At 35.2% G+C, this 27,806-nt stretch overlaps 3 protein-coding genes across 6 annotated transcripts; 1 reads left to right on the top strand and 2 right to left on the bottom strand.

Annotated features, from left to right (window-relative positions):
* Nucleotides 1–12,779: 12,779 nt before the first annotated feature.
* On the bottom strand, nt 12,780–16,138 carry LOC307169464 (interferon-induced protein 44-like). Of its 3 annotated transcripts, XM_079890123.1 has the most exons (9): nt 16,046–16,138; nt 15,691–15,744; nt 14,779–15,325; nt 14,556–14,616; nt 14,287–14,482; nt 14,025–14,177; nt 13,780–13,951; nt 13,595–13,695; nt 12,780–13,379 (listed from the first exon to the last, which is right to left on the bottom strand). In XM_079890123.1, the coding sequence occupies exons 2-9, from the start codon at nt 15,691–15,693 to the stop codon at nt 13,209–13,211; spliced, it is 1,404 nt and encodes a 467-aa protein (XP_079746249.1). In that variant the 5' UTR covers nt 15,694–15,744; nt 16,046–16,138; the 3' UTR covers nt 12,780–13,208. The 3 variants fall into 3 exon arrangements, with proteins under 3 accessions (XP_079746249.1, XP_079746250.1, XP_079746248.1); XM_079890124.1 differs by lacking the exon at nt 15,691–15,744 and having other exon boundaries at nt 12,782–13,379; nt 16,046–16,083; XM_079890122.1 differs by lacking the exons at nt 15,691–15,744; nt 16,046–16,138 and having other exon boundaries at nt 12,782–13,379; nt 14,779–15,360.
* A 450-nt stretch (nt 16,139–16,588) lies between these two features.
* LOC307169468 (interferon-induced protein 44-like) lies at nt 16,589–19,054 on the bottom strand (the record flags this gene model as incomplete). Its single annotated transcript, XM_079890136.1, has 7 exons — nt 16,589–17,127; nt 17,358–17,455; nt 17,532–17,703; nt 17,781–17,933; nt 18,043–18,238; nt 18,312–18,366; nt 18,535–19,054. The coding sequence occupies 7 exons, from the start codon at nt 19,052–19,054 to the stop codon at nt 16,957–16,959; spliced, it is 1,365 nt and encodes a 454-aa protein (XP_079746262.1). The 3' UTR covers nt 16,589–16,956.
* A 1,446-nt stretch (nt 19,055–20,500) lies between these two features.
* Nucleotides 20,501–25,403, top strand: rab11ba (RAB11B, member RAS oncogene family, a). 2 transcript variants are annotated; one of them, XM_079891280.1, is made up of 6 exons: nt 20,501–20,634; nt 21,577–21,619; nt 22,040–22,235; nt 24,348–24,541; nt 24,634–24,714; nt 25,013–25,403. In XM_079891280.1, coding segments are annotated over exons 2-6 (618 nt in total). In that variant the 5' UTR covers nt 20,501–20,634; nt 21,577–21,618; the 3' UTR covers nt 25,159–25,403. The 2 variants fall into 2 exon arrangements, with proteins under 2 accessions (XP_079747406.1, XP_079747405.1); XM_079891279.1 differs by lacking the exon at nt 21,577–21,619 and having other exon boundaries at nt 20,509–20,634.
* Nucleotides 25,404–27,806: the final 2,403 nt, after the last annotated feature.

Raw genomic sequence — 27,806 nt, 5'->3', positions numbered from 1 at the left:
AAAATGACTTCCATAATATTTTCTTTTAGTAAAGTCGAGCATCCAACACAAAGTTCTGTGTTTGTGGGTATGATCTCACAAAGATTACATCAATATTACTTTTCTCGAACACAACATGTATGGACTATGTTTCGTTATCTAGGCATAACACATCAAACAATATTAGGCTAGAAAGATCTAATACCGGATTAATAACTAAATTAAATTAAATGTACAAAAATTTAAAATGTTGTTTTGATTAAGCCTTTTTTACCAAGATTTAAATCTGTAGCTATACCTCTACACATGTGTATTTGCATTGGCAAAGTTTTTAGGTGGGCGGAGACTCGCTTCACAGACCGATTTCTCATTCGTGTTGTGCTTTCGGAGCGCAAGGATGCTTTGCGAGACAGTGAAAGATCTATTTTAGCTAAGATCTATACAAAAGTTTATAGCGAATTGTAATGTTAAAAAGTTTTGCTTAAAACTATTCACTTTATGTATTATTTTTTAACTGTTGTTGTTTGATATGTTGTTCACGTTTGAAACATAATTTACCATTTTTCTGGCATCTTTAAAAGTTGTTCGTGAAAGACATTCTATAACTTGTTTTAAATTATTTAACGTTGACTTTTTTGTTTTTAACAGGTTTTAAAATCTGTATACGTAAGAAGACATTATTGTCTACATTTTTCTGATAGGCCTAGCGTTTTAAATACTAGCCTACACCTATGTATTTTTAACTAAAATCTAGCTATTAATTCTAGCTTTTTCAGATAACGTTGTAAACGTACGAATACTAAACCGTTGTATTTTAACTTTATACACTCAAAAAAATGCTGGGTTGTTTCTGTAAACAAATTGTTGGGTTGATTATGCTGGGTCAAAAAGTTGGGCTGTTTGGGGTACTGTAAACACATTATTGGGTTGATCATGCTGGGTCAAATGAGTTGTAAGGGGGTCATTCACAAATAAACCGCTGGTTGGGTTATTTTGACCCAGCAACTGGTTACTTTTTTCATTCTTTGTGGAACTTTCTGGATTCTTCACTTCTGACTCGAGGAGCACGCCACTCGGAGCAGGCAGTGTTTTATGGTAAGTTAATATGAATGTTTACCTATATTTTTAATAAGTTGTGGTGGTAGCAGCAAGCTAATTTCACTGTTCAACATACAGTCGTTGATATGGAAGTGTGAGGGGTAACTATTTATTTCTGTGAAACATTAAATAGCCACAGCTAGCCGGTTAGAATTTTTTGACAAAATGCCACGTTAAATCCTTAGTTGAAATTAAACCAGCAATATCAGCAGCCTTTTTGAAATATGCAGTTTAAATTCTAAATTCATCATGTAATTATCGTAGGCCTATTCATTGTGAACGTTGCGTATTTAAAAGTGAGATAAGCGTTTTGTATGAAATCCATACGCGCACTTTCCTCTCAGGGCTCGCACGTAAAATCAGCGGGAAATGAGTCTCTAGGCTAGCTAGTGAGTTGTGAGTGAAAAGTCTGCTGGCGTAGTTTTAGAAATACTCGTCAGAAGAAGTGACTGAGGCAAGTTCCAGCACAGTCTGCGTGTGTCTTCTGTAATGTCTCGAACCATCGTTTCTGCCAAAAAAAGGCTTTCAAGAGCTTGATATAGCCTAGTTTTTATTATGTAGGATATGACTTGCAATCTTTATATAACGTTACAGCGACTGAGGAAAGGAGAAATAAATGGACAGGCGTCAGTTTTGAGAAGAAAATTATACCCGTTTAGTTGAACGAATGATCGTCAATATTTAAAACTTAAAAAATGCAAACTTACATGATAGCCTACACGAAGTATTTTATTGTGTGTAACATCTAAACGAGGCGATCATCAGCGCCAGTCAGGAGATTACCGAGCAGCTTTGTGGGTTTGTGAGTTTTAACGTTAGACACTATCAACATTACAGTAATATTTTACTTTTAATAAAGTAATGTTTTATTTGAATGCCTTAATGTTGATAATATTTGTCCAAATTACTCTTTTATTACTATTACTATAATTCAGTTTGCAAATACTGAATACACATTTTGTTTGTTTTTCACATTTGGTCATTTAATGTTTGCAATATTTTAATTGCATATTCAATAATAAATTGATACTTCCACAAAAAAAAACTTAACTTGCATGTCAGTTTTATTGCAACACTCTAAGTGATTGTCTGGGAAGCAGACACACTCTGTCAGTTTAAATCTAAACTAAAACGCATATCTTTTACCTGGTATTCATATAGAACATTATACATTTCTATTATTCAAATCAGTTAAATGATTATTAGGCTGCATAGGTCAGCCGGAACCAGGGACACTTTCCTATAACACCTGATGTACTCATTATTTAATAAGAAGAATGGCATCTATGCTAATTTTTGTCTTTCTGTTCATTCTAAAGTTTACTGAAGTCAGCCGGATCCAGGCCATATCCAGATCAGAAGGTGGACCTGTCCTGCGCCTGGACCCATCCATGACGCATCCCTGAAGGGCCAGCCTCATCAGCCCTGTGAAGGCCTCATCGACACGACTGATCCTCAACAAACTCGTCTCCATACCGGTGTGATGACTCCGACTTCCAACCAGATGGAACTGGATAAATATTCTGAATTTTCTTATTCAATCTGACCTCTGACCTGTAATGCTGCCTGAATCATAATCATACACCGTTCGCTCGATGGCCAGAAGAGAACTGAACGACTGAGCCTGGTTTCTCCCAAGGTTTTTTTCTCCATTCTGTCTCCTGATGGAGTTTTGGTTCCTTGCCACTGTTGCCTTGGCTTTTGGCTTGCTTAGTTGGGGACATTTAATATTCAAAAATATTATTGATTTGCCTTAAGGTGGACAATGACGCAATTTTTCATCTAGAAACAAACTTTGTTGTATTATTTTCATGTTACAGTATTACTGTGAAGCTGCTTTGATACAATCTGTATTGTAAAGAGTGCTATATAATTAAAGATGACTTTACTTGACTTGTGTAATCAACAGGTGAGGGCCAACATGGTTGAATATTTACAAAATAAGATGACTGGTGAATTGCTGCACATTCTGTGCCTCAGGGATTAAATGAGGGGGACATGTCAGACCTTTGACATTGATTAACATTTGTATTCAATAACGAAAAGTATTAAAGAAATGTATAAAATTTTTAAAAAATTAAATGAGATTGAAATCACATATACTGTGGCCTCTCTGGTTTATTGTATTACAGAGATAATAATTTTTTTACATTCGTAATATAACAAATATTTCTTACTAATTTTATTAAGGCAATGAGACAAGAGATAACCCAGCACATGAGTAAGACTTAACCCAGCAAGAGGGTTAATTTCACCCACTGGTTGAGTCAAATGAATGACCCAGAAATATGGGTTAAATGGTAAAACCCAGCACTTGGGTCAAACCAACCCAGCGCGTGTTCTGTCCAATAGTGACCCAGCGGTGTGGTTAAGGTTGGGTTATTTTTTAACCCAGCAGTTTTTAGAGTGTACATACATTGTTTTTAAAAAGTTTTTAAATGATTGCGGAAAACAAAACTCTTTTTTAATTAAAGCAAAACATAGTTGGCTTGGGAGGGATCTTGATGTAGGAGGGGGTCTAGGTGTAGGAGGGGGTCTAGGTGTGGGAGGGGTCTAGGGGTGGGAGGTCTCTAGGGGTGGGTGGTCTCTAGGGGTGGGAGAGGTCTAGGGTGGGAGTGGTCTACCTGTGGCTACAGGGCAGATGTCACAGAGGTCAGTCTAACTTTTGGGATGTAACCGTGTGGACGCTTTTTGCTGAACTCCTCACGAGACTTTGTAACTTTTGTAAATAAAATCTCTAAACCTATGGTTCCGGATATACCCTTAATGTTGGATAAACCTCTGGTCTTGGATATACCTTTTGGATATATATTTGGATATACCTCTGGTCATGGATATATCCTTGTTGTTGGATAAACCTTTGGTCTTGGATATACCTTCTGGATATACATTTGATGTGGTAAATACCATCGGATATACCTTTTGGCTCTCTTTCAACAAACGGATTTACAAAAACGTAAGGATTAGTATTTTTAGATACTGTGATTTTTAACATGGCGTGGTTTTAATATTATGTGTTTGAGACACTTTTTAAACTAGTTTGTGTTTTATGTAACAGTTTTACAAATACTGTATGGATGGATGCACTTACTTTTCTGTAAATTATTGATTTTTAACATCTTAACTCATTTTTAATAACTCTTTTAGAGAAAAATGCAATTTTAACTTATTTCATTAATGTTTAACATCTTTAAAATGTTGTTTTAGACGTTTTAATGCTAACACATTTTGATATCTTTACGAAAATATAATTTAAACTTTAAACAATGTTTTATACACCTTTAAACACAATGTAATTGTGAAAGTACAGCTTTTTCTTTAAATGTATGTTAGAAAATAGAACTATTCGTTTTTTCGGATTTTGGAGTTAAAAGCTCTAAGCCTTTGGAGACGGATAAAAAACTTTTGTTCTTCTTTCAACAAAGTTGTCTTTATTGTACATTTCTTAAAAAATTTTTAATATACATTGTCATAATGTTATCTGTTAAACAATACAGAAGTGGGGAGGGGTGGGGATGTTTGTAGGGAAGGGGACCATGGGAAATTCCCACGGTCCGGAGCTGAATATTGCTTTTTCAATGTTTTAACATTTATGTTTTAACATAAAATGTTGTTTTAGATGTTTTAATACTAACACATTTTGATATCTTTAAGAAAATATAATTTAAACTTTTTTCATTAATGTTTTAACATCTTTAAAATGTTGTTTTAGATGTTTTAATACTAACACATTTTGATATCTTTACGAAAATATAATTTAAACTTTTAACATCTTTAAAATGTTGTTTTAGGTGTTTTAATACTAACACATTTTGATATCTTTAAGAAAATATAATTTAAACTTTAAACAATGTTTTATACACCTTTAAACAATGTAATTGTGAAAGTACAGCTTTTTCTTGTAATTGTGATTGTACAACTTTTCTTCAAATGTATTAGAAAATAGAACTATTTGCTCGGTATAATTTTAATACATGTTGTTTTAGATGTTTTAATGTGGATCTTGGGAAAATTTCCCACGGTTTATGTTTTAACATAAAATGTTGTTTTAGATGTTTTAATACTAACACATTTTGATATCTTTAAGAAAATATAATTTAAACTTTAAACAATGTTTTATACACCTTTAAACACAATGTAATTGTGAAAGTACTGCTTTTTCTTTAAATGTGTGTTAGAAAATAGAACTATTCGCTTTTTTCGGATTTTGGAGTTAAAAGCTCTAAGCCTTTGGAGACGGATAAAAAACTTTTGTTCTTCTTTCAACAAAGTCAGTTTTTAATACTTGTTTTTTAATATTGTGATTTTTAACATAATGGTTGATATGTTTTAATGTTTGATAGCTTTTTTACATTTTGATATCTTTAAGAAAATGCAAATTAAACTTTTGTCACTGACATTTTAAAGTTTTTAATGTGCAACTAATGTGTTTTACAAATGTGTGAGAACACATGTGTATTTTAACTTTATACAATGTTTTATATTATTAAATATATCATTTAATATATAATTTAATTTATAATATATCCCTGGTTCTGTTCACACCCATATGGGAGGAGCAAGCGTGGGAAAATTCTCACGGTCACATGACTTGTCTGGAGGTGGGAGGGAGGGGGGTAGAAAGGGGCGGGGCAAGCGTGGGAAAGTTCTCACGGTCAAAAAGGGGGCGGGGCAAGCGTGGGAAAAAAATCCCACGTCAAAAAGGGGGCGGGGCTTAAGGGTCATAAATCACTCAAAGTGACATATAGTGCCCTATATTCTCTCTGAGGTAGCAGCAGACTCAACGCGGGGAGTCGAAACTTAACACCAGAATCGAAACTGAAACTAATTCTGTTTCATCACTGTGATTCAATAATAGTTAAAAGTTAAAGACTAGTTTCAGATCAGAAAAAAAAAAAAAAAAGCATTTCACGTTTGAAACCGAATACGATTACGATCAAATTGCCTTGGCTACTTTCAAAATGTAGAATAATTAGGCCAACATACAATATTTAATAGGCCTACCTTTATAATATTTATATAGACCACGATGCTTACCTTTTTCTTTGTGCAACATAAACATGTAAATGTAAGCTCTTTCCTGACTGTCAATATGCCAGAATAACGTTACAAGTTCCCTGTCCCATATACATATAATCAGAGTGGACTCCGCCCACTGGACCTCCCCAAACGGACGAGCGCTCGCCGATGTACTACTCTTTGAAACGACAGGGGGCGACTCGGAGTAATTGTCAATGTCCCCTGAACCAGAATGAGAGGAAAGGAACACACGTTTATTTTAGTAGGTACACCACCAATACCACACAAGAATCGTGTAAAACCCAGTAAACCTTGAGATTGTTAGGCCTAACTTGTGACATTTGAACAAAATATGAATATGAGAACATGGCTATGTAACTAAATTTAATTGTATTAATGATCTCTTAAATATTTTCTTATTTCACTAAACATTTTCATTTAGTTTCGTTAACATTTATTAAACATGGACCTTTATGTTCATTAAAAAGGCTTATGCTCATTAATAAAAGCAATATTTTAGATGTGCAAACTGGGTGCCAGTGTGGTGAAGTGCTGAGTCCCAGCAAAGAGATGGACCCCAGTAGTATGATGTAGGGGAGCGCGGGGCACAACCTAACGCGGGGTTAGTTGTAACACGCTTGTTTTAAATACTTCCGCACATGCTTGGATGACGGAACTTTGTGTATTTACTAGTTGCCATATCAACACTACATAGAAAAAAAATCCGCCAAAATTATTTCTATTTTGGAAGATATTCATAGACATTTATTAAACCATAGCAAAAGTAAATTTCTTACTTAAGTTAATTTTTCATCTCTATTTTTTGTGTTTATTTAAAATAAGACAAATCTGATATTATTTTAATCTCCAAGATGTTATTTAACAGTTGAGATAGTTATTTAACAGTTGAGATAGTTATTTAATGCTCCGCTAACTAGCAGAAGACACTAGCAGGGTTTAAATCCCAGTTGTGCAGGCGGGGGCATGTTGTAACACTGCGTTACAATGTGCCCCTATTAGAAATATGCTATTATATTCTATACTTTTATTAATTTTATTGAGAAAACGTGAGAAAAATGTGAATAAAGACTGAGAGTCAATGTTCAGAAATTACTAATTATTTATTTGTTTTGAACTATGTTGTATAGCTGTGTTTTCATGTGTTCGTAGTCAAAACTCAAAAATGAGTTTATATTTAATTATTAAAAATTGCCATTATTTTATATGAAAAAGTTTTTTAATTGTATTTTATTTAGAAAATATTTTAGATTGTTTTGTATATTTTTTTTATTAGATCAGATAACATTTTAAGCTGTCATATGGTCATGTTACAATGTGCCCCTGCACATGTTACAATGTACCCCACCTATGGGGCATGTTGTCACATTTCACTTCCATTCTTTCGGGGTATATCAAGAAAAAAGTATACACTGTATTGATAAAACAAAAACACATAATTGTAGTAGACATGTGGGAAATGAATGTGGGAAAAAATAAATACTCTGAACCATAAGTAGATTTACACAAACTGAGAAAGTCAAAAAGCGTTACTTTGTGCCCCGCTCTCCCCTATTTATGTCTACTAGGACCCCAGTAGTATGATGTATTTATGTCTACATTTATTTATTTCCACGTTTATTTATTTATACATTTATTTATTTATACATTTCTTTCTCTGTATGCTAATGGGGGTGTGGGGGTGGGGGTGTGTGTGTGTCGGGGGGTTACCTCAGACATCAGCAATCGAGCTCAAAGTTGCAGTGCTGAAGCTTTGAGGCCACAGTGACACCAAAACGTTGTGACCAAACGAAACGCAAGAGGTTTGTGGACGTGCCTTTACAGGTCACACCATAATCACCGCTGACATCTTGCAGAAATAAACAGATTTAAATTAAAGTCCAATCTCACCCCGAAAATCCCCCCAAAAGTCCGTTGGTGCCTCAGTGACTACTTCATTTAGAGAAGCTGTCAATCACAGCTGTCAATCATGACCTCACATTCCCGTTTTTATAGCATCAAATAACTAAGAACAAACTTATTAAAAAAACAAACACTTAAGCTTAAATCAGCGTGATAAAAACTACCTAAAATGACAGAAGCATCTTTGGAAAAAATTTATGTGTAAAAAAAAAAAAATTTTAGTGTAATTTGATTGTTTATAGTGTCCATCGCGTTCATTAGACTACATGGAGAGGGTCCCAGAGATGAGTCCCAGGTTTATGACCTATACTGGGACCAACCACCGGGGGGCGATCGAGATGCTTTGGCTTCACTTTTCAGGACTTGTTCTAGTGGAGCGGCTAAGTGATATAATCGTTCAGTTTATGATACAAGCGTGAAAATTGGCATGAGCAGTCTCCATGGATCACTTGACAAGAAAATTGTCCGAGCCTCTTGAAATTTCAAGATTTTTCATTTTTCAAGATGGCCGACACCTTAGTGGAGCAGTTAAGTGATATAGTGGTTTATTTGGTGATACAAGCATGAAAATTGGCATGAGCAGTCTCTGATGGTCACTAGACAATAAGCCACCCACAGCTACTTGTAATTTCAAGATGGCGGCCATTTTTCAAGATGGCCGACACCTTAGTGGAGCAGTTAAGTGATATAGTGGTTTATTTGGTGATACAAACATGAAAATTGGCATGAGCAGTCTCTGATGGTCACTAGACAATAAGCCACCCACAGCTACTTGAAATTTCAAGATGGCGGCCATTTTTCAAGATGGCCACCACCTTAGTGGAGCAATTAGGCTTATTTCAAGTAGCTGTAGGTGGCGTATTGTCAAGTGACCCACAGAGCTTGCTCATGCCAATTTTCATGCTTGTATCACCAAATAAACCACTATATCACTTAACTGCTCCACTAAGGTGTCGGCCATCTTGAAAAATGGCCACAATCTTGAAATTTCAAGTGGCTCGGACAATTTTCTTGTCAAGTGACCCATGGAGACTGCTCATGCCAATTTTCACGCTTGTATCATAAACTGAACGATTCTGCCAAACAAAAGCACTTAGCCGCTCCACTATTCTGCACGCTTGGGTCACAAGGGAATGAATGAAACTATATATTTTTCTTACACAAACGCATCGATTCGCTTCAGAAGGCCTTTATTTAACCCACCGGAGCCGTGTGGAGCACTTTTATGATGGATAGATGCACTTTTATGGACTTTAAAACAGAAACAGCCATTCACTGCTATTATAAAGCTTGGAAGAGCCAGGATTGATTTTTTTAATATAACTTTAATATAAAGTATTCGTCTGAAAGAAGAATGTCATATACACCTAGGATGACTTGAGGGTGAGTAAATCATGGGATAATTTTCATTTTTGGGTGAACTATCCCTTTAAGCCTATTCGGTTCCTGTGACAAACTGTTCAAGTGGGTGGAGTCAACATGAACATTCATGATATTTCCCCTGTTGTGGGCGTGGCCTTTAGAAAAAGCACAAACGAATGCAACTGAAAATATTAGTGCTCGCTCCTCAAATCGCAACTCATTTAATGGATTGTTTCAAAAAGGTAATGAAGTTTTAATGCTAAGCATTAACTGCAACAGTTCACATTTTCAAAACAATTAATAGTTTGTGTTATATGATAAATCGTCAGAGCTGTTTTGCCTGATTGATTACAGGCATTCAGATAAATAAGGACACATCAGAGCAAACAATGAGCGAATAACCTATGATCGTATAGGCTAATATTGTTTATTATTAATCATTTTTGCCCTAATAAAATGTTTATAAGATAGCCTGGTGTGAGTCATCCTTAATTTCTTGTTTATGTCGTATAGGCTCTATCCAATCTGTGGCATTGTGATAAAAACTTTGAGTTCTCACGAGAGCACAAGTTGAATTTGCTCAGCGAGTTACTCTGGTGTCGAGTAACCATGCTCATTAAATATGCCCCTCGAACTGAGCTGCACCAATCACATCGGGTTATCTGATATAGGCGGGCCAGAGGCGAGCTGAACAGATGACGACAACACTGTGACGTCGAAGTCATTAGTAAACATTGCAAGATGGCTATGGATAAATACCAGTTGTTTGAAATGGCTAAATAAAATGGATAAATAAAAGTTGTTTGGCCGCTACAGTTAACGAGTTATCGGCTTTTTATCTAAAACAGGAACAGAAGACGCTGCTCGAATCGTTCCTTTGCAAGAAGGACGTTTTTGCTGTTTTGCCGACCGGATATGGTGAGAGTATAATCTACCAGTTAGCTCCGCTGGTAGCTAAGCATATGGGGTTTATTGTTGTGATTGGTCGTAGTGTTATCCAATTGCGTGCAGTGAGATTTTCAAATTGCATGCTTGGTGTCGCCCCTCGAGCTGGCCGATTTTCATTAGTCGACGCCAGACCATTAATCTTTTAGATTTAGGTCTGGATTTCCAGGCTAATAAAACTGCACATTTTAGAGTGGCCTTTTATTGTGGCCAGCCTAAGGCACACCTGTGATTTGCTCATGCTGTCTAATCAGCATCTTGATATGCCACACCTGTTGATCTGGAGGGAGACAGAGAAATGGAAGAAGCTGGAGACAGGGCGATCACAAGGTGAGTAGTCCACTTTGTGAGAAACAAAAGCGGACCGCGAATTGTGGTTAAGTGTGTGCTTATGTAGTGGCAGTGATGAGGGTGATGATGAGGTGCAGGTGTGAGTGATTGGAAAGACGTGCAGGTGGGGACCAGGAGGGATGCTGGGATGTGTAGTGAAGAGGATGGTGACCAGGGTGATCTGTGACAATATTATCGTGACAAAGAATTTGTCTCTTCATTTTAAATGGACAGCATTATATTTAATCATGTCTGGTGATTTTTTTTTTTTTGCTGTATTGGGGTCTAAAAAAGTGACAAATGTAATGATCTATCTGCATTTCACAGATTTCTATGTACAATGATTATATAAAAAATATAGTGTCATTACACCATAGTTCTACAAATAAACTAAACTACTGGATGGAAACAAATAGAAAAAAATTGGGTTTAAAAGAGTCACAGCTTGGACACCTGATTATAAGACAATCCTTAAAGGGATAGTTCACCCAAAAATCTTCAAAATTATTTCATCAATTACTCACCCACCCTCATGTCATTCTAAACCCGTAAGACTTTCGTTCATTTTTGGAACACAATTGAAGATCTTTTTGATGAAATCTGAGAGATTTATGTCCCTCCATTGACAGCTATGCAACTACCACTTTGATTCTTCAAAGAGTTCATAAAGAGATTGTAAAACTAATACATATCAACTGAGTGGTTTAGTCCAAATTTTCTGAAGAGACTTGATCGCTTTATATGATGAACAGATTGAATTTAGGCTTTTAAACATTCACATCATCTCACACATCCGTTTTCCATCTGCAAGATGTTTGACCTTCTGCAAGAACCATTGAGGTTTGTTCTCACACTTCAAACAGGTTCGGTTGAGCTTCTGTTTATGTTTGCTGATCAATGTTTATATTTGAATAAAAGACTAAATTAAGTCTGTGCGTTATTGTCACACCACTAGACTTTCATTTTATTGTTTACACCGTTTCTCCCTGCCTTGTTTGTCGTCATGGTAATTCATTTGATTTCGTCATTGTGTTCAGGTGTGTGAATGTGTGTGTCATTATTTCCCCTTTTTAAGAAACAAAATGCATGAAGATGATGAAAATTAACAGGCTTTAATAATCCACTAGGTGAATCCAATGACATTCCACACAACGTATACATAGACAAGACTAACATGTATGTGATATGGTGAAAAAAATTGTACAGCTACGTAATACATTGTATGTAATAAGTGTAATTTAACTTCAGATTTAATATTACAGTATTTGGCAGCTCTATTCTATATTATATTATTATTAATAATAATAGCCTAAAATACAATTGAGTATATTGAGTATAATATAGTAGTAATATAATAACTAACAGTAATAGCAAATTGCATGAATTGAAGAATAACTATATAATAGGCAGAATAGGTACAGTCTCTTGGAAATGCAGAGAACAGTCAATATACTCTACAAGTATTACAGGCTCTCTTCAGACTTCCTTGAGGTTTGTGTTGTCCTGGTTGCCATGTGGCTAAAATGGAAGAAAAAAATATTTATATGAACCTAGACCTGATGACAAGCAATCAAATCTCCTACTTTTTAGAGATGAGTTGAACCTCAAAATAGTCAGGCATCTTTTCTCAGTCCACGTTTGAGAGTTCCAATATGGCGGCGATGGTGGCCAATGAGGCATCTATGTGTTTATATGTATATATATATATATATATATATATATATATATATATATATATACATACATACAGACATATAAATACAGAGGCGCCTCATTGGCCACCATCGCCGCCATATTGGAATATATATACGTATATGTCTGTAACAGGAAAGTGGAAAGTAGACACCTGAGACAGGAACTGTACAGAGATAAAATGTACCACATTTGCCGCTGTAATTTTTTTCTTTAGCTTATTCAGTTCTGTGATTGGGTTTCTGTAAAGTTAGTAAGTATTAAAATAATCATATCTGTTTCAGCATGCAGTTAATTATGCAAAGTCATGACCTTCAAGAGAGGCTTTTATGTTCCAAAATGATGAAATATAGGCTATAATTTTATCATTATATAAAGTATATTTTATTAAATATATTTTTCTATATACAGAAGTCAGTAATTTAGTCATAAAAATGTGTATAATAAATACATTTTTATTTTAACCTTTTTGAACAAAACTTTCGAACAGAATCACAAATGTCCTATTTATCGAAATACTTTTTTTTTATGCTTACACAGTTTTTGTGATTTCTCTTAATTCACAATACTAACATTCATTAGTATTATACTAAAAAACATATTGTGGCACAAAATTATAACAAGCAACAGCAATAATGCAACATGCTTAAGTGATGAAGGAACTTAGTTTACACTTCCTATCATGTCCTTGAATGAGTATGTAAAATTCTTAAAGAAAAAGAATGGACAAAGCAAACAGAATAATCTTAAGATGCCTTATTGTAGTGATCTAGAGATGTACATCGATAATAAGTAGTACAAGCTTACACACAAATATAATATTAAATCAGCAACAAAGGGACATAACACTTTATAAGATTGTCCTAAATAGGACCAACATCATCCAGATAGTCGTCTGCAAAGTTGAGCATCTGCTGTAGCGCCGTGAGAAGCAGGACGTCACAGTTGAGCTCCAGCTCCAGCTCCTGACTGTAGTTCTTCACCGGTAACACACAAGACACCGGCACACCTAACCGAGAGCTCACCTCCTGCACCTGCAGAGACAAAACAACATCTCATTTACATTTATACATTTAGCAGGCATTTCTATCTAAAGTGACTAAGATGAGCATGAGCAATTTGTCACAAAACCGACAATATTCGTAGTATACAATGCCAGGTTTAAGAGAGGTTGAAGGTTCTGGAGAGTGACTTTGTGCCTTGATATGAAAGAACACCAAGTCCATGTGATCGGGTGATCATGCCTCACCTTCGTCTTGATGTAAGAAGTGATATAAATATTTTGAAGATCTTCCTCCACATCAGGACATGCTTCATCTACTTTTGTCATCAAAACCATCTGGGGAATGCCTGAAAATGTGTAAATAACCATTAGTTAGTCTTGGAACATTTGGCACAAGAAAAGAGTTATACAACAAACCGCAAGTAACTTACCCAGTGAGTTCACTTTTTTGCGTATGGCAGCGAGTTTTTCCTCTAGTTTGCTGGACATGAGGGAGATTTTGGTGGCGTCGATCACATACACCACACAGTGGATCTTCTCCTGTAGAGATGCAGGTCTGAAGGCCTTTTGCTCATCCGGTTGAAACGGTGTTGTGGGGTTGAACTGAATCAAGAGGATTTAGAGTGAAATAAACATTTTGTTATTTATACTTCATTCTGTAGAATAGTGCACTTACTTTATAACGGTCTGGTACGTGACCTTGAAGAATGCTGCTGATGTCATCAATATCCAGTCCTGCACCTGATTGCTCCTCGAGTCCCATGGTGTCACACAACACAAATGGCAATGGCTTTCCTTCACGACCGTCTTTCACTGGGTATGTGCGAAACTACCAACCAAGAAGAGAAACACATCAAGATCACAAATCATCAAGAGCTGTTCCTCGACCTGAAGAGAGACTTCTGTAGGAAACACTATGAATCCTGTTGAATCTGTACCTGTGTGGTGAGACTAGTGCCTGCAGATCCTGACATGGCTTTGCTGGTCATGCGGCCCATGAAGACGGAGTTGATGGAGTTGAAGAAACTGGATTTTCCAGCACCGACAGGACCGATCATTAGGATTCTGACCCGACTCATAGATGGCATCACAGGTTTATAATTCCTGATCATTTTCAAGAGCTCGTCTCTTCGTCTACAACAGAGATTTTATTACTGTACAATACTGTATGAAATCAGCAGCAAAACAACACTGAGTGAAAACTTACTTTTCTGTCCACTGAACATTTCTCCATGGCTTTATCTTGACACTGATCTGAGGATCTTTTTCTGAGGACGTTTTATTATACAAATTACTTTCACCGTAACATTAACAGCAGTACATTTTAAAATACCGGACTCTGAATCCATATAATTTACTGTACACAACTATATGTGTGTATTTCAAATGCAATAAATAATTATTTAAGAAAATTCTGATAAATCACTTACTCTCTTCCACTTTGTACACTTCACATTCATTCAGCTGAGTGTCGATCCCATACAGTGTGGCAGGATCAAAATTGAATGGATTAACCCTCACTCTATATCCACTATATCCACCATATACATTCTGTCCTTGATCATACACAGTTGCTTGGTTGTTGTAGCAAAAGTACAACTGTTGGCCAAAGTTGGGTGCTCCAGCATCATCAAGACGTGCATACTGTCCACTGTTAACTTTGATGCAGAGAGGGGCTCCACCTTGAACATTGAACAGGAAAGCTTCCTCATCTGTAATTTCCCGTCCACTTTGAGTATAATCTACACTAGTGTATCCACCAAAGATGTAGCCTGAACTGTTATAGGCTACAAGTAAAGTTGGACCCTGATGGTCACATCGCTGATGGAAGGTCGAAGCATTATATCCATGAACAGAAGCTTTGTAGAGAAGAGTCAGTTCAACATTCCCCAGCAAACCACAGAGCCGCTTTCTCTGATCTTCTGATAAACTAGAAGTGAGGGAGTTCAAGCTTAGACTTCGCTTACTTCTTTTCTTCTTTAAGACAAGACAAAAAGACATGCAATAGAAATTACAGATCTTTTATGTATAATACAGATTTCATTTACTTTGTTATTTTTTTATTGATTCTTTATAGTTTTGTCAATGATTTATTGTTATCTTTATGAATACATAAAGCAAGCAGTATTGGCTTAATTAATAATCCTTAAAACATTTTTAGTTGTGGTTTCAGTTTTTTTACACTCATATAAGTAACCACACACACAACTGTTAAGTTAGACTAACACAGTAAACAAATCTTTAATTAATGCACATGTCAACATAAACTAATACATTTTCAACATAAGATGTTTACTTAATATAGATGGAGTTCAGTGTGGAGCCACATGAACAAGCCTCACCATTGCAGTGTTTGCATAAGGTTTCTGCCGCTCTGTCAGAACTAGACCGTTTACCTAGAAATGAAACTGAATTCAGCTCGACAAAGAATGACTGGACGAATGAATTTTTATTTAATCACTGCAATGTAATAACAGTTATTACTATGGTAAGTACATGTAGCCTAACATTTGTAACAAGGACACTGTAAAATAAAGTGTTACCAAAGTTAAATACTTATTTAGATCTGAGAAACTACTTTCGTGTTTAAAAAAGATAGCATTAATTAGTTAGCCTACGTTTTAGATTAGCCTAGAGAACATTACAATTTTTGATTTTCATGACTTATGATAGGCTATTTATATCGTCTAAGCTTACCTTTTAGCGGTCCCTTTGTGCTTCAAACGCTGAAATTCTTTTCGTACAACATCATACATCAGCATGAAAAAAGGCATGCAGCCTTTAAGCTCCTCCTATAAAACACTGATCTGCCCTTTCCTTTCCATTTCTTTCCCGTTTTCCTTGCCTTTCCCATAGGATATATATATAGGAAAGGCCAGGAAAAGAGAAAGGAGTGAGACAGGAACAGTACAGAGATAAAATGTACCACATTTGCCGCTGTAATTTTTTTCCTCAGCTTATTCAGTTCTGTGATTAGGTTTCTGTAAAGTTAGTAAATGTATTAAAATAATTACATCTGTTTATACAAAGTCATGACCTTCAAGAGAGGCTTTTATCACTCACTTGTTCCAAAATGATAAAATATAGGCTATAACTTTATCATTATATAAAGTATATTTTATTAAATATATTTTTCTATCCAGAAGTAAAAGTAATTTAGTCATAAAAATGTGTATAATAATTAATTTTTTATTTTAACCTTTTTGAACAAAACTTTCAAACAGAATCACAAATGTCCTACTTATTGAAATAAAAAAAATGTATGCTTATACAGTTGTTGGTGTGATTTCTCTTAATTCACAATACTAACATTCATTAGTATTATACAAAAAACATATTGTGGCACAAAATTATAACAAGCAACAGCAATAATGCAACATGCTTAAGTGATATAAGAACTTTGTTTACACTTCCTATCATTTCCTTGAATGAGTATGTACGATTCTTAAAGAAATAGAATGGACAAAGCGAACAGAATAATCTTAAGATGCCTTATTATGGTGATCTAGAGATGTACATCGATAATAAGTAAGCTTACACATAAATATAATATTAAATCAGCTACAAAGGGAGATACAACTCCACTAGTAGCACTTTATAAGATTGTCCTAAATAGGACCAACATCATCCAGATAGTCGTCTGCAAAGTTGAGCATCTGCTGTAGCACCGTGAGAAGCAGGACGTCACAGTTGAGCTCCAGCTCCAGCTCCTGACTGTAGTTCTTCACCGGTAACACACAAGACACCGGCACACCTAACCGAGAGCTCACCTCCTGCACCTGCAGAGACAAAACAACATCTCATTTACATTTATACATTTAGCAGGCATTTCTATCCAAAGTGACTAAGGTGAGCAATTTGTCACAAAACCGACAACATTCGTAGTATACAATGCCAGGTTTAAGAGAGGCTGAAGGTTATGGAGAATGACTTTGTGCTCTCTGTGAAGGAACAACAAGTCACTGAGTCCTGAACGAAAAGTCCATGTGATCGGGTGATCATGCCTCACCTTCGTCTTGATGTAAGAAGTGATATAAATATTTTGAATATCTTCCATATCAGGACATGCTTCATCTACTTTTGTCATCAAAACCATCTGGGGAATGCCTGAAAATGACCATTAGTTAGTCTTGGGACATTTGGCATAAGAAAAGAGTTACACAACAAACCGCAAGTAACTTACCCAGTGAGTTCACTTTTTTACGTATGGCAGCGAGTTTTTCCTCTAGTTTGCTGGACATGAGGGAGATTTTGGTGGCGTCGATCACATACACCACACAGTGGATCTTCTCCTGTAGAGATGCAGGTCTGAAGGCCTTTTGCTCATCCGGTTGAAATGGTGTTGTGGGGTTGAACTGAGGATTTAGCATGAAACAAAAATGTTATCATTCATACTTCAACCTTCATTCATTCTGGAGAATAGTGCACTTACTTTATAGCGGTCTGGTACGTGACCTTGAAGAATGCTGCTGATGTCATCAATATCCAGTCCTGCACCTGATTGCTCCTCGAGTCCCATGGTGTCACACAACACAAATGGCAATGGCTTTCCTTCACGACCGTCTTTCACTGGGTATGTGCGAAACTACCAACCAAGAAGAGAAACACATCAAGATCTGAAGTCATCAAGAGCTGTTCCTCGACCTGAAGAGAGACTTCTGTAGGAAACACGATGAATCCTGTTGAATCTGTACCTGTGTGGTGAGACTAGTGCCTGCAGATCCTGACATGGCTTTGCTGGTCATGCGGCCCATGAAGACGGAGTTGATGGAGTTGAAGAAACTGGATTTTCCAGCACCGACAGGACCGATCATTAGGATTCTGACCCGACTCATAGATGTCATCACAGGTTTATAATTCCTGATCATTTTCAAGAGCTCGTTTCTTCGTCTACAACAGATATTTTATTACTGTACAATACTGTATGAAATCAGCAGCAAAACAACACTGAGTGAAAACTTACTTTTCTGTCCACTGAACATTTCTCCATGGCTTCATCTTGACACTGATCTGAGGAGCTTTTTCTGAGGACGTTTTATTATACAAATTACTTTCACCGTAACATTAACAGCAGTACATTTTAAAATACCGGACTCTGAATCTATATAATTTACTGTACACAACTATATGTGTGTATTTCAAATTCAATAAATAATCATTAAAAAAAAATCTGTTAAATTACTTACTCTCCTCCACTTTGTACACTTCACATTCATTCAGCCGAGCGTCGTTCCCATACAGTGTGGCAGGATTCAAATTGAATGGATTAACCTTCCCTGCATATCCACCATATGCTCCAACTACATTCTGTCCTTGATGATACACAGCTGGTTGGTTGTTGTAGCAAAAGTACAACTGTTGGCCAAAGTTGGGTGCTCCAGCATCATCATAACGTGCATTACATCCACGATTAACTTTGATGCAGAGAGGGGCTCCACCTTGAACATTGAACAGGAAAGCTTTCTCATCTGTAATTTGCTGTCCACTTTGAGTATAATCTACACTAGTGTATCCACCAAAGATGTAGCCTGAACTGTTATAGGCTACAAGTAAAGTTGGACCCTGACGGTCACATCGCTGATGGAAGGTCGAAGCATTATATCCATGAACAGAAGCTTTGTAGAGAAGAGTCAGTTCAACATTCCCCAGCAAACCACAGAGCCGCTTTCTCTGCTTTTCTGGTAAACTAGAAGTGAGGGAGTTCATCTTTAAGACAAGACAAAAAGACATGCAATAGAAATTACAGATCTTTTATGTATAATAGAGATTTAATTTACTTTGTTGTTATTTTTTATTGATTATTTATAGTTTTGTCAATGATGCATTCTCCATCTTTACGAATACATAAAGCAAGTAGTATTGTCTGAATAAATAATCCTTAAAAATTTTTTTAGTTGTGCATGTTTTCAGTTTTTTTTCACTCATAGAAGTAACCACACACACAACTGTTAAGTTAGAGTAACAGTAAACAAATCTTTAATTAATGCAACATAAACTAATACATTTTCAACAGAAGATGTTTATTTAATATAGATGGAGCTCAGGGTGGAGCCACATGAACAAGCCGCACTGTCAGAAAGACCGTTTACCTAGAAATGAAACTGAAATCAGATCGACAAAGAATGACTGGACGAATGAATTTTTATATAATCACTGCAATGTAATAACAGTTTGTTAAACGTTTAGGTCACACTTTATATATCAAGGTGTCATTGTTACAGATAATCCTAGGGTATAGGATTAGGATTTGGTTGAGGGTTAGTTGCATGTAATTATGCATAATTTTACTGTTATTACTATGGTAAGTAGCCTATAGCCTACATGTAACCTAACATTTGTAACAAGGACACTGTAAAATAACGTGTTACCAAAGTTAAATACTTATTTAGATCTGAGAAACTACTTTTGTGTTTAAAAAAGATAGCATTAATTAGTTAGCCTACGTTTTAGATTAGCCTATAGAACATTACAATTTTTGATTTTAATGACATATGATAGATAGGCTATTTATATCGTCTAAGCTTACCTTTTAGCGGTCCCTTTGTGCTTCAAACGCTGAAATTCTTTTCGTACAAGATCATACATCAGCATGAAATAAGGCATATACTTTGCTCCTCCTATAAAACATGATCTGGCCTTTCCTTTCCATCGCTTTCCCAGCCCCTTCTCTTTCCTTGGCCTTTCCTATTGGCTACTTATGACATACTCCAGAACAGCGGAAATTATCTTTGGGCAGTAACCAAATCTATCTATCTATCTATCTATCTATCTATCTATCTATCTATCTATCTATCTATCTATCTATCTATCTATCTATCTATCTATCTATCCATCCATCCATCCATCCATCCATCCATCCATCCATCCATCCATCCATCCATCCATCCATCCATCCATCCATCCATCCATCCATCCATCCATCCATCCATCCATCCATCCATCCATCCATCCATCCATCCATCCATCCATCTATCTATCTGAATTGATAGATAAATAATTTGTATAACATTACAACACTCACTGCTCCAAACGTTTTTGCATGCGTTGATGAAATGAAGTGTTTTATCTGCTCTGTCCGAAATAGAAAGTAATTCTCTGTTCGAATCAGTTCTGTTTGTTTTGTGAACCGGTTCAAACAGACATTAAAAAGATCCGACTCAAAAGCGATTCGCTCACGAATCGGACATCGCTAATCAAGGGAGATCCGCCGCCAACAACAACACCATTTCAGTGCGGTAAACCAACCATGGGGACCCGTGACGACGAATACGATTATTTGTTTAAAGGTCAGTGATTCATGTAATATCAAAGAGAAGAATAGACTGGTTTTGTTTTCCTTTATTATCAAAGAAAACAGCAAGTTTCCTGATGACTGTAGCTAGCTGGTTTAGCTGGAATGCTAGTGTGCTGACATTAGCTATCGAAATATTAACCGGTGACTTTCCAAGAATCATAAGTTAAAAGTAGATTAATACATCTCAATAGTGATTTTCATGATTTGCATTGACAGTGTTCACTTAACCATTATGCAATTCGATTAATTTAGTTTGTATTATGTTAGCTAAGAAGCTACATAGCTCTCAAACTGCAGTAAAAGCTAAAGTGAACTATATAAAACACTCTGTTTTAATAAGCAGTTCGTACCTAAACGACAAACAAAATCTGTTCAATTCACTTTAGCGGAATATGCGTCTAACTTATACCAATAACGTCGAAAAACGGGCAACTTTCTTATTCGTTTAGTAATGTGTTGCTTAATATTTAGTGTGGTTGTGTTGCTAGGCCATATGAAACTTTTTGTCGTTTATTACTCAAGAGTCCCTTCTTGATGTTCAACAGGCCAAATTTGGTCATTAACCTGCAATTGTAAGCATTTTTGTAGCTGGGACGTATTTACAACTCGTAATTTAGTTAAATCATTAATCTGACAGATGAACTATGTAATGTGAAGTTGACAACTGTAGATTATCATGACGTCATTCTAAAAACATTTGTGTGTGTGTGTGTGTGTGTGTGTGTGTGTGTGTTTTGCCCATTCAAATACGCCTTGTTCCTGTTGGGCTCCATTAAGTTCCTGATTTTACACTAAAGCCTTTAAAAAGTTTGAGTGTGTGAGAAACCACAAATAACTGTAGAGGTTTCACAGATGTACCACATTGGTTATTCTTAAGATTTCTTGTTGAAAGCTTTGACGTGTTTATCTACAACCGTTTTGTGAATTACTTCAGGTTTCTAGGAAAAGTGAATGGTGACCACGTTGCAACAGACACAGTATGAGCTGTTTGATATTTTCTATGCATTTCTCATTCTTTATGCAATTTGACTAAGCCTATGTTTCAGTTTTTATGGTGTCAAATTGATGGAGCAAAGGGAAAATGACAGTGGAAGTGTGTGTTTGTATAGATTATGGCTTCTCTCTTATCTCTCTGGCCTCGTCGTGTGGAAGTAACCGGGATGACTGACTAATCTAGTGTTTCTGCTTTTCAAATGATGACATTGTATATGCTTTGGATGCACACTTTGGTTTGTGGTTTAATTTCAAGGACTGTTCTGTTTTCTGACCTTCATTTTATGTTTTATTCGTATGGTGATGGATGGCTATAATAATATCTTCATATAAGGGCAGCTATGAAGGGTTATTAGATATCAGTTCTCGCTCGAAACAGCCTGATGTTTTCTTCTGTTTTCTAGTGGTACTCATTGGAGACTCGGGTGTGGGGAAGAGTAACCTGTTGTCCCGTTTCACTCGGAATGAGTTCAACCTGGAGAGCAAGAGCACCATTGGTGTGGAATTCGCAACCCGCAGCATCCAGGTGGACGGCAAGACCATAAAGGCTCAGATCTGGGATACAGCAGGACAGGAGCGCTACAGAGCCATCACATCAGCGTGAGTACATGAGCACTGGGAGCACACACAGAAGGTCCCAAAATAAGGTTGAAAGGCTTTTTTTTGTGATCTAATAATACAAATAATAATAAAAAATACATTAAAAAAGGGTAAAATAATTATTAAACAATAATAACATAATTATATAAAAATGTATAATTTTATAAAACACAATTATTATTTTTTATTTTATAGAATGTTTTTGATAAAATACTAAAAATTACTATATACTATAAAATTATTATAATTTTAATAATATAATAAAATGTAAGAATTATTATTGTTAAAATAGTTGTAATATTTAAAATTATTATCATTCAAAATAAATATAAATTATTTTAATAGTAATAATTCTATAAAGTAATTGTTAGAAATATTGATAAATCATTTTAAAGTTTAAATTATTTTATTATTTGAATTCCATGTACAGTTTTTCTCAATCGCTTTGGCACATTTTTTGAAACAGTCTTAACTTTCTCTAAACTGTAAGCTCAATTGTCACAATTGTTTTCTTGAACATCAGAACTCTATTGCATGTCTGCAAAACGTAGTAACTCACCCATAACATTTAATTCATGCTTCAAAACCTAGTTATTGTGTCAGTAAGTTGGCCAATGGCACCAAAATAAAAGGTGATTTTGTCATCGTGTGAGGCACACTGGTCAAAATGTTTAGATGTTTTTTCACTGTGGAAATATTTGTTATATACAAATAATATGCTTATTATACTGTACAAGAATGTTTTGTCTGTGTAAATACAGACTCAGAGAGTAGGTAAAATTGACTGGGAAAAGTCAATACTGTAATACACAAAAAAAAAGAACATTTGTATTTTTAAAGTACATTTATTTTTGCAGAAACGTGTTACATGTAAACTGATAATTCTTAGTTACCTGTTCATTTTTACACACTCTATTATGTCTTTCTCTAACACATACAGTACATATCTTCTTAGTTACATATCTTCCTATTGCTATACACTAGAAACAAATGTGTGTATATATATATATATATATATATATAATGTTTCCAAACTTGATTGGTAAGATTGTCATTCCTATTTCGTTACAACGGCAGGGCATTTGCCAGTTTAGCAAACATTACATGTCATAAATATTTATGGAATATAACATGTCTTATAGATTTTGATCACTGAATGGAGCATTTTGCATGTGTTTGCTCACACGATGAAAGAATGTTTAGAAGTTTGACAATTTTACTGAGAATCAACTCGTCAGTTTTGATCAACAAGCCATGTGCATTTAGTCATTGTGCAAATTGTAGACATTTTTACTTACTCTTTTGCAAAACAATTTGCTTAAATCAATAAGAAATTCAAATCCGATGTGAACAAGAAACTAATTGTTCAGACAGAGATCTGAACCTATTGTTTAGAACCTGTTGTTCTCATTTAAGAATTGAGCCAAAGCGATTTGAGAAAAACTGTAATATGATAATTTGATTTATTTTATAGAAATATAATTGATAATATTATAACTATTGATAATTGATTTTTATATAATAGTAAAATAAAATGTATTCCAATTTTATTACTATTTTACCAATAGTAATAGCTCTATAAAATTATTTTAGTTTAATAATTCTATAAAATAATAGAATTACAATAGAAATAATAATAATGAATCATTCTATAAAACTTAAATATCAAAAACTATTAATCCTGAACTATTAATAATCCACTGCACCATTTAGTAATTTTATTAATCATTATTGATGCAATTATAATATTTAGAATACTCTAATTTATTATTTATAATAATAGTAGTAGAAGTAGTTGTTTTTTGTAATTTATCAATAGTAATAATTCTATGAAGCCATTTCAGAGTTATGGTTCAAATTTAAAAAAAGTATATTAATTATATTTCTATTTAATATTATTATAAGTTTAATTCTTGTATAGAAGTATTAAGTAATTTCATAGATGAATTGTATACAAATATCAAAATTGATTACAAATAATTTAATTCTTAATGTACTGCATCACTTTTGAGTCATTGTCAGAGCAAATATTTACATCCATTTATCTTAACTGAATATGATCCTGTATGATATCCATTTTCAGTGTGTGTTTTGTGTGGATCTCATTTACAGGTATTACCGGGGTGCAGTTGGAGCTCTTCTGGTCTATGACATCGCAAAGCATCTGACTTACGAGAATGTGGAGCGCTGGCTGAAGGAGCTGCGGGATCACGCGGATAACAACATTGTCATCATGCTGGTGGGCAACAAGAGCGACTTGAGGCACCTGAGGGCCGTGCCCACCGATGAGGCCAGAGCTTTTGCAGGTGAGCGTCTCCTCCGGCTTTTTCATGATGTTGGATAAGAACGGATCTACTTAAAATATCTCTTAAAATATCTCTCATCTTGTGTTATGCAGAGAAGAACAATCTCTCCTTCATCGAAACATCGGCTTTGGACTCCACAAATGTGGAGGAGGCATTTAAAAACATACTAACAGGTGGGTCCTGATTCTGATTAAAGGTGCGATCACATTAGTGAAATTTCAGAACAATTTAGTAGACAAAAATGCAAGTAATTTTGTAACGTATTTTTGTTGGTCAACATGGCGAATCTGCTCGACCAACTCAAACCCATTGGGAAATCTTTCGCCCTTGCGGAAAATTCAGTGGATTGCAATTGAAATTACTGGAATTTGCCCCGAAAATGTGCAGTTGATGATAAATGTGACCACACCGTAACACGTTCCCATTGGGCATCTCAAATGAAATGTCTCTTTTTGGCTCTTTTTGTTGCAGAAATCTATCGGATCGTGTCACAGAAGCAGATCGCCGACAGGTCCATGCATGACGAGTCTCCCGGGAACAACGTAGTGGACATCAGTGTGCCGCCCACTACTGATGGGTTAAAGGGCAACAAATTTCAGTGCTGTCAGAACCTGTGACCCCACTTCCCCCGGCTCTACCCCGACCCTTGGGCTTCAGTTCCCCTCTATTTATCTCGGCTTTGCTCCTGTGTGTTGTGCTATGGCTACGGCTCTTTCCTCTTTTTACCTTGTTGTGATTTCCACGCAAATTCTAGACGTCCCTTTGAAGCGTGAATCTCTAGGTAACATTCCTTGTTTGTTTGTTTTTTTAGGGGGTTTTGTTTGTTTGTCCCTGTTTTTTTTTTTCTTTACTAGTATCCACTCTCTGAATTCATGTTTGCTCGGCAAAATGTTTTTTCTCGGAAGTGATTATTCGGGCGCTGATCGTGTGATCCGCTCCTACGGAAAAGGGATGGTGAGGGATCAGTGTGTCTTCGGCTTCCAGCCACTCTGATGGGTATCCTCTGGGATCCACACTAAGCGCCCGCCGTCTGTTGAGCCAGATCCCAGAGTAAATGGGCAAGTTCTTTGGAGAAAAAAGTGCACATTTGTGAATTCGTCTTGTTTGGATCACGGGGATACCAAAGGAGGGCTGCTGTCATCTTTATTTCAAATCTTATCCATTTCAAGCATCACACCCCTAGTCCTATTCTGCAATGTTTTACGCCAGGGCTGACGGGTGTGAATTAGTGCAATTTGATTGATGAGTTCAAATTGCCGTATATATAGCAGTTATGTGAATGCGTCTATTAAGCATTTCATTAGAAATTATTCAAATAACAGTTATATATATATATATATATATATAAACTATTCATTGCATTGCTGAGGTATTATAGCTCTTCAGTGGGAAAATGCAATGTTCCGCAGTGTTTTAGATGGTCAGTTGTTTCACCGGTCTGTGAAAACGTCACTATATATTCGATTGTTTGACTTTAAGTGATATGGCTATTTTGGAAATGCCTTATGTTTTCCCATACTGTGATTAAGATGCCTTTTTCAAGTGTGGTTATGTGACATTTACACATTCATGAAGTCACAACAGCTGTTTTGCCTTTTATCAGGTTACGTAAAAATGGAAAATAAACCAAATTACTGTCACAATTGCTATCATGATTTCTTTTTTTTTTTGACTCCATATTGCACAACACACCTGTCACAGCATGACATGTATGTCTAAATCTGTACCTAAAATAAGTGTCATGACAAATAACCATGTGTCATGGTTGGCATGACTCATGGGTCTTGTGAGGGTTATGTATGAGAAACTATCTAAAAACGCTGTATTATAACGCCAGGCCAGTAAATGGCGATGTCACTTTGTGAAGAATCTACGCACCTATAGACTGAACATGTAAAATACATGCACATGACGTCACCGTTTTCACAAATTCGTGTTTTTGTAGTTTACACTGAGGCGATAATGGCATCATTTAAAAAAAAAAACTCTAAAGCAAATTTTCAAAATTTAGCATTTTCAAGCCTCCAAAATGGCATTGTCGTGTAAATAATAATACAAAACACATAAAAGTTTTCTGTCAGTAAACGGCCCCTTAGTTTTCATGTCACAAAGAATACACCTGGATAAATACAAATAGACCTCAGACTTGTTTGGGGTTATCATTAACACGACACTGTTTTCAACTAAAACCGTAAAACTTTTTATGCGTTTCAGCCGTTCATTTACACGACAACAGCGTTTTGGGGGCCTGAAAATACAAACTTTTGAAAACGGGTTTCAAAGGATACGTTTTTTGAAAATTATACCGTTACTGTCTCCGTGTAAACTACATTTACAACAAACGTGAATTTGCTGATCCGTGTGAACAGGGATCGTTTTGACAATGTCGTCTGTACACGAAAAAAATCGAAGGAAAAACTTATCCATTTTTAGTACATTGTTGTCATGTAAATGTACCCTAAAACTATTAAAAACATTTCTCTTAATTAAAATAAAGCTGACATAAAATAAAATATAAATATACTCATTGATAAACTCTGAATTAAATTAGAAATTGACTAGGAAATAAACTGAAATATTTCTGTTGAAACACTCAAATTAATAACTGGGAAAAAATTTAAATATATTAAATTAAATAAGTAATACTAAATAAATAAAAAATAAATTAAACCTAAATATTAATAATTAAAAAAAATGACAAAAGCACATAATGAAATTGCTAAATAATAAACTAAAATTAACATGAGAACTAAAAATATATCAAAATTAAAGCTAATTCAAAATATTAATGAATCTATAATGAACTAAAATAACAATGGTTTATCTATGTCAAAATTAATGTCTTGATGTTTTTTTTTATTTTTTTATTTTTTATTATGGCTTTGTTAATAAGAAAAAGCATTATACAGTTGCTATTTAGGATTTTAAACTAGTTTTAATTCAAGTGTTTAAATCCAAGAATTGGTAAAAATTACATGCGAAAATAATTGACCCAAGACGCATTTTTATTTAAAAAAACATTAATTTTGTTCAAAAACAATGTGACCACAGCCTCATATCAAAGAAAACTACTCATCAAAAGAAATAAAATTAAGATTTTTAGATGACATTTCTTAAAAACTCAGGAATAAAAGTGTATCTTAAGCACTAAAAAGTTTGTCATAAACTGTTCACTTGCTAAAAATATACTAAAAAGACTTTTTAAAAGTATTTTTAATTTAAAGAATGATTCTCAACATTAAACAATCTGATAAAAATCACATAA

This window comes from Squalius cephalus, assembly GCF_949319135.1.
Source record: "Squalius cephalus genome assembly, chromosome: 13".
NCBI classification, from domain to species: domain Eukaryota; kingdom Metazoa; phylum Chordata; class Actinopteri; order Cypriniformes; family Leuciscidae; genus Squalius; species Squalius cephalus.
This window is presented reverse-complemented; position numbering and strand designations above follow the sequence as displayed.

What these genes read in the sequence shown, in the direction of transcription:
- LOC307169464 (XM_079890122.1), bottom strand. Translation starts at nt 15,349, where the DNA reads ATGTCTTTTTGTCTTGTCTTAAAGAAGAAAAGAAGTAAGCGAAGTCTA. An exon ending in GCACTAGTCTCACCACACAG is followed by an intron (nt 14,178 to 14,286) that starts GTACAGATTCAA and finishes CTTGGTTGGTAG; the next exon opens with TTTCGCACATACCCAGTGAA. An exon ending in ACGTACCAGACCGTTATAAA is followed by an intron (nt 13,952 to 14,024) that starts GTAAGTGCACTA and finishes CTCTTGATTCAG; the next exon opens with TTCAACCCCACAACACCGTT.
- rab11ba (XM_079891279.1), top strand. Translation starts at nt 20,595, where the DNA reads ATGGGGACCCGTGACGACGAATACGATTATTTGTTTAAAG. An exon ending in ATACGATTATTTGTTTAAAG is followed by an intron (nt 20,635 to 22,039) that starts GTCAGTGATTCA and finishes TCTGTTTTCTAG; the next exon opens with TGGTACTCATTGGAGACTCG. An exon ending in TACAGAGCCATCACATCAGC is followed by an intron (nt 22,236 to 24,347) that starts GTGAGTACATGA and finishes TCTCATTTACAG; the next exon opens with GTATTACCGGGGTGCAGTTG.